This window comes from Lathyrus oleraceus, chromosome 3 (assembly GCF_024323335.1).
Source record: "Lathyrus oleraceus cultivar Zhongwan6 chromosome 3, CAAS_Psat_ZW6_1.0, whole genome shotgun sequence".
NCBI lineage: Eukaryota > Viridiplantae > Streptophyta > Magnoliopsida > Fabales > Fabaceae > Lathyrus > Lathyrus oleraceus.
The window spans coordinates 59,950,845-59,963,735 of NC_066581.1; the positions used below are offsets into that span (position 1 = coordinate 59,950,845).

Below are 12,891 nucleotides of genomic sequence, written 5' to 3' on the forward strand. Positions count from 1 at the left end.
AAACATGTATCTCAAAGTAAAATGCCACCAAGGGGCTCAAACGTTGCCTCCTATCGAGGTCTTCCAGCTAGGAAAGCAGTAAAATGCGGGAAAAATGTAAAAGTACCACGCGGATAAAGATCCGAAGTAACAACAATTAGAGGAATGGGAAACCCTGAGATCCTTCCAAGCTAATGCCATCAAAGAAAAGTGAGTCAGTACAGGTAATCGGAATGAACCTCTAGGGGTTATCCCACAAATAAAGTGGGAAACCACGCAAGTTATCCCTGCAAAAGTCATGTGAGCCCTCACAAAAATTCAACAAAAGGGTTAGTGAAACATCATAAGCATTTTTTTCATGAATAACAGTATGGTTTTAGAAACCTCAAACCCTGTGGCATACACTCAAAAATTAAACAGTTAAACATTCAAGGCATTGTTTATAAATTCATATACATATTAAACCCATGGGCAAAGGTAATGGGAATAATGGCAAACCTGATTGGAGAGCTTGATTGAAATTGAGTTGCACCCGTGAGGTTTACAAAACAATCTTCAGGATTTATGTGAGGCAGAGGTGATTCTGTGTAGTTGAGTTCCCTTCGGGGTTTGGAGGCTGCTCTGAACTCCGTTAGGTCTTCTCTCACTATCTTTTTCCTCAGGGCTTTGTTCCAAGGAAACCTCAGAGTATTTTGCTTCTCTTCAAAATCCCCATTTGTTCTCTGTTCTCTCAAGTGAAGCCTTGGTATTTATAGACTGAATTTCATGGTTTTTGTGGGCTCAAATGAGAGAGACCCAAGTCCAAATTTTTTTATTATATTTTATTTATTTAATTATTTAATTAATTAATTAATTAATTAATTAATTAATTTTATTTTTTTTTTGTAAAAAATTATATATATATTTTTTTTTGTTTTTTTTTTGTTTTTTTGTTTTTTTGTTTTTTTTTGTTTTTTTTTTTTCGGATCTAATTCTGATTGACATGATGAAATGAAATATGAAATTCTAAATGAATGCATGAATGAGGAGGGCAAATTTTGGGGTGTTACACATGTGCTATAGGATTCTTCGCCAGATTGATAGCTGACATGTTGTCGATCTTCATGGTAATTGCTCCACGACTCTTCACTGTTGTCTCTTCGATCAGATTCACCATCCACGTTGCTTGACATGCACAAATAGACACAACTATGTATTATGCTTCGCACGATGATAATGTCTCTACTGGCTTCTTTCTCTAACTCCAAGCAACTGATGTACCACCTATCATAAACACATAGCCAGCTATGGATTTTCAATCCTCAGCATCACTACACCAATTTGAGTCGGTGTATCCCACTAATTTGAATTATTTTCCTTCATCAGCTGCAGGTAACAAAATGCCATAGTCGAGATTTCCTTTTAGATACCTTAGTATCCTCTTTGCCGTTGCTAGATGTGATACCTTTGGCTTCTGCATGAACCTACTCACCATACCTACACTATATGCTAAGTCAGGTCTTGTGTGAAAAAGGTATCGAAGTGACCCAATAAGTCTTCTATATTGGGTTGGGTCGACATCATCTTCATCTGAATCTTTCGACAGTTGTAGTTTGGGCTCAGTTGGAGTCAAAGTTAGGTTGCAATCTTGCATCTCAAATATCTTAACTATTTCACCTGCATACCTTCTTTGATGCATCATCAAACCTTTACCACTCTTGTAGAATTCGATGCCAAGGAAATATGAAAAGTCACCAAAATCTGACATTTCGAATTCCTTATTGAGATCACCTTTCGATCTACCTATTATCAAAAACCACCTTGATTGTTTCGATCCTAGCAACAGGTGCAAAAACCTCATCGAAGTCGATTCCTTCTTTCTGAAGAAACCCTTTCGACACAAGTCTCGCCTTGTATCAAGTCACTTTTCCTTTGGGATTCAACTTCACCTTGTATACCCACTTCACATCGATTTCCTTCTTGTTTTGGGGCAATTCGGCAAGTGACCAAGTGTTGTTGACTTCGATTGACTTCAGCTCTTCGTCCATTGCTTTCATCCACTTCAAATCTTTCAATGCCTCACCTGCATTGACAAGTTTGACATCTGCGTAGAAAGCATAATATACCAGCTCACCTTCTTCATTCACCACATCATCTGATGTAATCACACATTCTTGCAACCTTGCAGGCATGTGTCTTTTTCTTTGATGTCTGCTTGTGCCTGCTTCACCTTTGACTTCTTCTTGTCGAACTTCTCTTTTGATTTCACTAGCTGATTCATCATAAATGATTCTCACTGAATCTTTCTTTACATTCTAAGTCCAATCCCACTACTTAAGATCATCTATGATCACATCCCTATTGATCACCACTTGCTTATTTACTGGGTCTAACAACTTTATCCTCCATTCGAATGATATCCTATCAGGATCATCTGATTCAACTTGTCATAAATTTTACTTCTCAACTAATCTGGCACATGTCCATGTGCTATAGACCCAAACACCTTCAGATGACTCAAGCTAGGCTTGACACCAGACCAACATTCTTCTTACGTGATTCCTTCTACCTCCTTCGTCGGACATTTGTTCAGGATATATGTCGCAGTCAACACAACTTCTCCCCATAATTCTTTGGGTAGATGCTTGCCTTTCAACATACTTCTAACCATATTCATAATGGTTCTATTCTTCATTTATGCGACTCCATTCTGCTATGGAGTGTAGGGTGGAACCACCTCATGCACAATCCCTTATTTTACACATAATGCATTGAAGTCTTTCGACACGTATTCTCCACCACTATCAGTCCTCAAAATCTTGATCTTTCGACCGCTCTGTCTTTCGACCATATATTTAAACTTGGGAAATACCTCAATCACTTCTTTTTTCTTCTTGATCAGGTAAGACCACAGTTTTCGACTGAAATCATCTATGAATGTAACAAATTATTTGTTACCTCCAATTGAATCCACCTAGAGAGGACCACATACATCAGAGTATAAGACTTCAACAATTGCCTTCGAACTGCTTCTTGTATCCTTACTGAAGTTGTTCTTATGTTGCTTTGCCTGCACACATTCTTCACACACTTCGTTTGGAATGTCGATTTCTGGTAATCCTGAAACCATATTTCTTCTCTTCAAGTCTCTGGTGTATTTGAAATTGAGATGGCCAAGTCTATAATGCCATATCCATTCATCTTTGTTGGTTGCTGTTGCAAGGAACTTATGCTCCATCACATTAAGCCCAATCTTGAAGGTTCTATTCCGAGACATTGGAGCCTTCAAGATCAACCTTCCATTTGATTTGAGAAATTTTATCATCTTGTATTTGATCAATACCTTGTAGTTCTTTTCGACTAACTGCCATATGCTGAGAAAATTGCTCTTCATGCCTGGTATGTGCAACACATTTGAAATTACTGACCTCTTTCCATCTTTCCTCATAATCAGAACATCACCAACACCTTCAACTGCTAGAGTGTTGTCATTTGTGAATTTCACCATGTTCTTCATTGAGGGATTTATGTTGAGAAACCAATCTTTCCTTCCAGACATGTGTGATGAGCATCCTGAGTCCAAGTACCACTGGTCCTTGAATCTCTCTTCATCTCTTGTTGTAACCATCAACAACGTCTCTTCTTCTTCATGTGTCGCCAAATTTGCATAAGTTTCTCGATTCTTCTGCTTTTCTGGACAATCACTAGAATAGTGACCATACTTCTGACAATTGTAACACTGAATGTGACTCTTGTCTGGCTTTTGACCACCACCTCTTCCTCTACCTATAGCACCACCTCTTTGGTTGCCTTGGTTCCAGGGTTTTCTCTGATTCAACCAGTTTCATTCTTGCTGATTTCGACCAGTTGAATTGTTGTAGCCTCTTTTGCCTTTGTTTCCATTCCAGTTTCCTTTGCCTTTCCTTTCTTTTGTTGATTGAGCCTGCCAAGCCATATCACTCTTCGACTTTCCTGCAGCTCTTTCAACCATTCTTTGTTCATGATATTCAAGCATCCCTTGAAGCTCTTCCTTTGTCAGTTTTGAAAAATCTTTCGACTCTTCTATGGCTACTACCACGTGGTCGAATTTTGGAGCCAACGACCTCAAGATCTTTCCAACAACAGATCTTGATGTTAACACTTCTCCATATACCTTGATTTGATTCACCAGTTTCGTAACCTTGGTGAAGAAATCAGTTATGCTTTCACTGTCTTTCATCTGAAGCAATTTATACGTTCTTTAGTGAGTTTGTAACCTCACTTCTTTCACCTTCTCCGTGCCTCCAAATGATTTCTCTAGAATTTCCCATGCTTCTTTCGTTGACTCTACATCACTAACCTTTTCAAAGTTATCTGCATCAACACATTGATGGATTATAAAGAGAGCTTTATAATCTTTCTTCTTCAATTCTTTATGTGCAACCTTTTCTTGATCTGTCGCGGCTTCTGCAAGCATTGTTACTCCTTCCTTCACAAGATCCCAAAGATCTTGATAACATAACACAATCTTTATCTGCTTGCAATAATTCTCATAATTGTTGTTCTTGAGAATCAGAAGATTTGCTGGAAAATGCCCATTTGAATGATTCGTTGCCATGGTGATTTTCTTCCCACAAATCGATTAAACTGGAGCTCTTGATGCCAGATGTTGGAAATCCCCAAAAATCTATGGAGAATTTCAATCAATCTTGATGAACAAGATTGTTATCACCCACACAATGACAATAAAAGAAAAACAATGAAGAAGGAAAGAAAGTAAAGAACGATGAAGGAGAAGAATAATATAATTCTGCAGAGTTTCTCTCTACCCACAAACTGTGGAAAACTTCTTATTCACTTTGCAACTGCAAAATACTATGAATACAATGTTATGAATACTCTATTCACTTCATTAAAAAAATAAGGGTTACTCCTTCTATTTATAGATTTAGGTTACCTTGGATCTCAAGGCAAGGCCAAAACTATAAAAGCCCAAAATAGCTAACACTACTAAAATAGGCATAAGTCGAAATCCTATGTGAAGCAACATGCTTCGACACACTAACGCAACTTAACACACTAGGTGGTTCGACACGTCCTTGTTCTTGTCGAGCAACATGCTTTATCACAAGGAATTACAATTCAACACAAGTTTCTTTTCTTTCTCTATTTTATTTATCTCTCTTTTTAATTAGGTCAAAATTATTTTGATAACTGTGGAGCAGTTTTAATTGGAATGAAAAATAAAGCCAGCCAAAATTTTACTATCCCATGTATTTGTAGTCATAGATATAAAATGTTGCTAAAAGTATAAATAGGTTATATTTAAAAAAACATTACTAAGTCATTTAGTACCATAGGTTTCACCTAACATTTATTCAAGTGTTATTAGATTTGTATAGTAACATTCTTTACTGTTAGTAAATCTCATATGTGTTGTAGCATATAAACTTGATGTTTTTCATATAACTAGGATAAATCTCATTCACTCTATTGAAATTGAAGCTACTCAAAGTGACTAAGTTTTCTCACATGCCAATTATTGTCATTTTCTTTATTTTTTCAGGTATACAGATTTTATTATTGTAATTTTGTAGCACCTATGTATGCTCGTAATGTTTATTTGTTGAGTTAACATGATCAAACTTAATTATAACACAAACATGCATATCTTAATTGGGTATAACCATTTGATAGGAAATCTAATATCTAACTAATAAAAACAATCCCTAATTACTCTCTAATTTACCCTTTTGATCAAATCTATTTTTAACTAAAACAAAAGGGCATTACTGACTTTTTCAAAATTCCTGAACTATTAGAGATTTGGCAATTAATTTTGCTGAGGTGTCATTTCTTAGTTTATTCTCACATATATGGTTTATACAAAATACAAAATGGGATACACGAGGAACGCTTTGGGATACGCAGACACCAATTCATTTTATGCCTCTTGGAATTCCAATTCAATTTGGAAAATTGAGTTTCATTTATAATTCAATTTGGAAATTTGAGTTTCATTTATAATTGTTTTGGGAATTAGAAAACCCTATCTACACCATGGCTTTACAAATTCATTCTTCTTCCCCTTTCAACTCATTCATGATATCTTTCTGTTTCCCCTTTCAATTCATTCACAAATTGAAAACCTATTTTCGTCACTCATTCACAAATTCTTTCTTCTTCCTCTTTCAACTTTTCCATTCGGTAAACTCCATAACCTTTCCACAATTTCATTGATAATCATGTTTCTTCTATTTTTTGAACGTATTGTAACATACTAATTAGGTTTCAGATTTTTTCAGAATTTACATCAACGATGGCGCGACCGATTGAATCTGTGATGGACATTAACGATTCTAAAGATTTGTGGAAGATTGTTGTTCGTTGTAGACATCTCTGGACTGTGAGAAGTTCATCAAACAAAGAACACCTTGAACTAATTTTGGTTGATTCTAAGGTATTATTTTCACTGTTAGTTGTTTATGTTTTAATTTTCGTACTTATTTCTATATAGTTAATGATTATCTGAAACAAATTTGGCACATTTTTGTTTTTTATAATTAAAAGCTGGATATGATACAAGCAATTGTACCATCCCATCTGGTGTCGAAATATTTGGGCGATCTTGCCGTAGGAGCTTCATATATCATGCAGAACTTTAAAGTCTCAAACAACGATTTCTCCTTTAAGTCTACTACTCATGGATAGAAGTTGGTATTTTGTGGTTCAACTTATGTTAAGAAAACGGAGCTCCCGGAGATTCCTATAGATTATTTCAACATTCTTGGTTTGGCGTCCATTGCTGATGGAAAATTCCAGCCTAATGTATTGGTTGGTACGTTGATATTTATATATATTATTCACCTATTTTATTTGGATTATCTTGTATGTATGCTTACATTGTTAATCAAACTTCTGAAGACGTAGTTGGAGGAGTTACTGAAATTCTGCAGACTCAGATAAACTCAGATAACAACAAAAGCAAGTTTGTGTTTATGATCACTGACATGAGGTATGAAAACATTTGAGTTCGTATACTCAAAAAACTATTTACATTGTATTTGTTTCCTTTTTGTTGGTTTCCATTCTGTTAAATATCATAAAGTGTTTTGCTTTTGTTTGTTGTGGTGTAATTGAACCACAACATCTTTGCTTTTTTTATTGGTAGCAAAATTGTCGTGCAGTGTACACTATGGGGTAATTTTGCATTGCAATTTTATGAATACTACAAGAACCATGGGGAAGATGTGAACATTGTTGCTCTATTACAAAATGCAAGGATAAAGGTTGCACAAGGTAAACGTTATTGTGTTTTGTTGATAATTTAAATACCCAATGTATTTGCTTCATTATGCTGATATTTAGTTGGTGTTGAAGGAGGTTTTCCTTTAAATCTATCCAATGCTTGGAGTGGCACAAAGCTGATCATTAATGATATTAGTAATGTTGAAATTAAAAAGCTGAAGGATAGGTATTTCACAAACATCTTGGCGTATCAGATTTCCCTTATGATTTTTTCGTACAATGTTGTACATGGTGATAGAATTTTACTCTATATTGATTCTTTTATATAATGACTCGCAGCCTAAATGCTGAACTGCCAAAGCTTTCTTCATCAAGTTTGCAAGTTGAAACAACTCAAACCTCACAGTATTCCGATTTTGATAAATTTATATGGAAGGCCGAATTCATTAGTTTGGCTGAGATCGCGATGCTTAAACAAGTATGCAGGCTGCACATGAAACTTTAATCTATTCTTAATCTTTATGTTATTTATATAATATAAGTGAAAATTCATTTTACAGGAAACAACATGTGTCACCATAGCGAAGTTGGAGAAGTTTGAAGTTGGTAATTCCGGTTGGTATTACGATGGTTGTGCCGAATGTACCAAGAGCGTCGTTGTAAAAGATGGCAAACTTAAGTGCTATGCAAATCACATAAGTTCTGAACCCGTGCCAAGGTATTCATTCATCGTTGTGTTATGAAACTGTTTCAATGGGAGTTATAAATTGGGTTCAATCTATTTAAATGGGATTTATATATAGGTACAAGCTTGAAGTGTTGGGAGTTGATGGTAAATTCAAGTCCCGTTTCAACTTTTGGGATAGTGACTGTTTCAAGTTAATTGGAAAATATGCTCTACAGATGAAAAATGAATTAGTGGAGGTAATATGAGTGTCTTCAAATGTTGTACAAGAAATTGATAATAATATATTTTGTTAATATGTATATTTTTTGCTGAAATTTAGGCCGGTGAAGACAATCCGTTAGAATTCCCTTTTGGTCTTGATGCTATGTTGAAGAAGGAGTTGGCAATTAGAGCTGTTTTTCAACCGAAATTTAATCGTCTTTCGGTTATTAGCTTTAAAGACGATGAAGATTCACGTAAGAAAGTTAAGGACACCTTCAAGTCTCATGAGGTATGTATTAACATATTATTGGCAAATGTTTCAATCTCATTGATTTGTATCTTAATTCTGATTTGAGTTAACAAAAATACCCTAATAATTCCATTATCTCTCTGCAGGATGTATCGAAAATTCCAATTTCATTGTCTTCCTCACAAGATGATATGAAGAGTTTATCGGTAAGTTATATTTTATATTTTATATCTTATATCGAATTAGTTGTCATATATTCCTGCTTTCAATATCTAATTGAAGACACACATGATTTTCAGGAACCTTTATCTGTATCTGCTGATTTCGACCCCAATGCTGCGAATTCTGTGATGACCCCCTGTAAACGTATAAATCCTAAAGCGTCAGAAGATGTTGAAAGTGTTCAACTTTCCTCTACGTAGACGATGAAACCTGTAAAAAAGGAAGATGGTCGATAGATGATGATTGAGTTATTTGTAATATTTCATGGAATTTCATAGTTTTGATTTTGTTATATTTTAGTTTTAAATCGACAAATGTTTCAAGACAATCCAAACTATTTGGAAGTTGATTTTTTGTCTATCTTATGCGTTTCAATTATGATGTTTTTGGTTCTTCAAACAAATATATCAGAAATAATGTTATAGTTGTTTGGATTAAATCCTGATTCTCATCATGGAAATAATATATCTCTTATGTGAGACACATTTTAGGATCAAGTTTTATAATTGAAGCACTATTGTAACAGTATTTTGTTGTAGCAACATTTAATAGTCTATAAAACTGCAGAGTAATAAATTATTATTTTTTCTATGGCCAGGATACTAAAAAATGTCATTTTCATCCGTTTGAACTTCAGCAAATTTTTTAGTATAACTTTACATATTTTTAAATATTCTTTATACTTTAGAAAATTTTAAAATAATTTTTTTTATAAGTAATTAAATTTTTTAGTATAACTTTACATATTTTTAAATATTCTTTATACTTTAGCAAATTTTAAAATAATTTTTTTTATAAGTAATTAAATTTTTTTTATAAGGTCAGAGGGAGTATATATTTTTTATCTTACTTGCTTAGTCTTTAAATCTTCTATTGGATATTTAAAGTAGATTAGCGCATTGTTTGTAAAAAGTGAAAGTTTGATGTGATATTACAATGTGTCTTATAGGTAGTTGTAGCGGTGTATTCGTCACTTTATGATTTATTGATTAAATCAAAAGCAAAGCATACAAAGATAGAGTCGCCACCGCACTTTTATTTATCCAAAGGAATGGCTAAAAAGCGAACAAAAGCCTAAGAAGTTTTACACGTAGAAAACTAATGAAAAGGTCAGAGATCTGGGTAAGGGGTTAATTACGCAATGGGAAGGTGTTAGACACCCAAAACGTCCTAGGTACTCCTAGGGAGCCCTTTTCACAACTTGTTGTATGAAATGTTATTTGTTTATGAAATATTTATTGTGCAAACATGGATTGAAGGGATGAGAGAAAGAATATACGATTTTTATTGTTTTTGTGTTTGAACGAATGAACCCGTTGCCTACGTACCTTTCCATGGAAGGTAAGGATCAAAACGCCGTAGTTCGGCTAAAAGATTTCCAAAAGTAAGTGAGTGGATTGATTTTAAACAAAAGCCCTAAGGTCTTTCATTATCCACGGGAGAAAACTCAACCTATATCAACAACGAGTCCACCATGTGAGAATAGCTTCGACATACTAGAGAGGTTAACCCTGTTTTCAGTATGGAAGTCTTACAGTTCGATCACTAAGGACAAAAGGCGAGATTAACATCAACCACTAAGATAATTGAGATCTATGGCTAATGTATGAAAACTTGATTAAGAAGTGGACTTGGGCCACAAAAGCAATTGAGTGAGTGAAATTAACCAGTTTGGAGTATTCACAAAAATGAAGTCAAAGTATGATTAGAATTTGATTCAGAAGAAGTATTGTGAAAATGGAGTTTGAAAATCAGAGGCTTAGGGCCTAGGTTTCTAATTTGAAAAATAACATATGAAAATGTTTGCACAATAGTTTTCAAGCTTTGGGTTAATCATGCAAATAGAGGTTTAAAGCAACAAAAGGTGGGAGGGTGAGGAAGTAAAACTTCTTAAGTGTTCACCTCTTGAGATCATATGTAGATGATTCAAGTGATTCCTTTGGAAAAGGCAACAAGCCAATAACAGATGAACAAAGTAAATGGATACCGGATGCCAATCAATGGACTTATTCCAATCTCACAAAATAAAATGGATACCGGATGCCAATCAATGGACTTACACCAATCTTCTAAAACAAAAAGAAACATGGATACCAGATGCCAATCAATGGACTTATATTAGTCTCACAAAACAAAGAAACATGGATACCAGATGCCAATCAATGGACTTACACCAATCTCCTACCATATCACAGGAAACAACTGCCAATCAATGGACTTATGCTTGACTCCTCCATGGACAAAACAAAATGTTACAAAGTAATGAACAATGTTTATGAAATGATATACAAGTAATGATGATAAATGCACAAAAGCACACATAAGCAAACATACACAGATGAATCAAGTAAGCAAACAAACAAGTCAGTTAGCACACACTATACACAATCAATTAGGCTCAAGCAAGGTTAAGCTTTACAGCCAACTCGAATGGGGTGTTTTGAGCTCTTAACCCTAACATTGAGAGTTAGGGTGAAGCAGATGAAATGGAGATGAGGGGTGTGTCTCATAGCTCTTATCCCTGGTCAGGGAGAGCTTTGATCAATGGAAAGTGTGGGAGTTCAGAAAGTAGGAACTCTTCTCTACAAGTGATTGACTCTATAAGATCTTGGGTTCTTATTCACAATGCATCAACACATGGTGTGAGCAAGGTGAATGACACACTGAGTAGCAGGAGATGGATTACACATCTCTTTTATCTGCCAATTGCCTCATGAGAGGACTTTACCTGCTTGGCACAAAATTAAACAAGCACAAACATTGCCTCTTAAGGAGGGCTTCAGACAGGTGCCTACCAATAATAGTAGGTCTTCCAGACTACATGAAGATTAGGGATTATACCTAAGTGGTTAAGCAACCAAGCAAAGCAAAGTTCAAATGAACTTAAAGCAACTTAGGTACCTGTGGAAACAACTAAACAATTCAGTACAATACTCAGACAAACAGACAACAGTCAATAAGCAACAGACAATCCTAATGTACAAAATGTGTAAGCCATAAGGCAAACTCAAATGAATTAGCATCAACCTACAAAACACACAAATGTTAGTAATCAATTGCAAACATCAACATTCATATGATGAAGCATCATCAACTATGGAACTTGGATGCTCAAACCTGAAATCAAAGCTCACATGTAAGCAACAAACCACTAGGTCAAAGCCCAGGGTCAAAGATGGAGAAAAAATTCAAAACAGGAGCTGAAATTCAACACAAAGTAACTTCAAACACATATTGACATATCCTAAGAAGGCTCACATCAAAATCAATCATAAAATGCATTTCATGATCAAAAGAAGTTCAAGGCAATTTCAAAGCTCATATGTGATCATCATGAATGAAAAATTCAAATTAAAACAGAAATGATTCAAATAAATCTGGAAAAATTCATGAACATTCAAGACATCTAACATGATCAACATACAAAAAATCAGGAGAATCAGAGATCATTTAGCATGGAAATTGAATTGCACAAGTTGGACAATCAAAGGTGTGACACAAATTGTTACACCAAGTTAACACAATCATAAAACAGAAATGGAGCATGGGAAAAATGTCAAACCAAAACCAAAATTTCCAGCAATGTGTCTAGAATCAGCATACAAAATTTCACATTCATTGGATTAAAATCAAGCATTTCACAAAGAGATAAGCAAGGCAAGGTCACAATTGGACATATGATCAATCAACCTAGCACCAAATAAAATCCAGCCGTGCACAATTTTGTAAATTATGATCATAAAATAATAGACAAAATAAGTATCATTATGAAAAAAATTGGAGATGAATTGGATCATTTTTCAATTTATTATGATTTTTCTAAGTTGGAAGAAAAATTAAAATCAAAGCATGGCAAAGTGGAGGGAAAAGATGAAAATATGAAAGCATTTTGAAAATCAGCGCTCAGCAGGGATCGAACCCTGTACAAATTCAAATTGAGCGCGCCAGCACATGAAACGACGCCGTTTCACAAAACCCTAATAGAACCAGGAGTCGATGCAAGGCCAGCTACGGTCGGCGCAAAACTGTCGAACGTTCGACGCAACATTGCTGTATGGTCGACGCATGGCTGAAGATCTTCATCTTCTTCATGAAGAAGAAGATGAACAGTGCACGAGCTTCAACATTTTTTTTCAGAATTTTTCAGAAATCATAAAATCATACATCAAACAAATCCTCATGACATGTAGGTTATAGATCAAGCAATATTTCATGTTAATTCATCATGATTCATGCAAAACGAAGCAAAATCAAATTAACATTCAAAACTTCAATTAAGCACATCTCTCTTAATAATGCATCAAATCACACGAAATTTCCATCAGAATCATCAGGAACACAAGAT

At 34.8% G+C, this 12,891-nt stretch overlaps 1 protein-coding gene across 1 annotated transcript; it reads left to right on the forward strand.

Annotated features, from left to right (window-relative positions):
- The first annotated feature begins 6,256 nt into the window (after positions 1–6,256).
- Positions 6,257–8,746, forward strand: LOC127129655 (uncharacterized). The gene is made up of 11 exons (XM_051058802.1): positions 6,257–6,397; positions 6,649–6,775; positions 6,862–6,952; positions 7,109–7,236; positions 7,318–7,411; positions 7,525–7,663; positions 7,746–7,903; positions 7,989–8,109; positions 8,193–8,363; positions 8,471–8,530; positions 8,624–8,746. The coding sequence occupies exons 1-11, from the start codon at positions 6,257–6,259 to the stop codon at positions 8,744–8,746; spliced, it is 1,353 nt and encodes a 450-aa protein (XP_050914759.1).
- Positions 8,747–12,891: the final 4,145 nt, after the last annotated feature.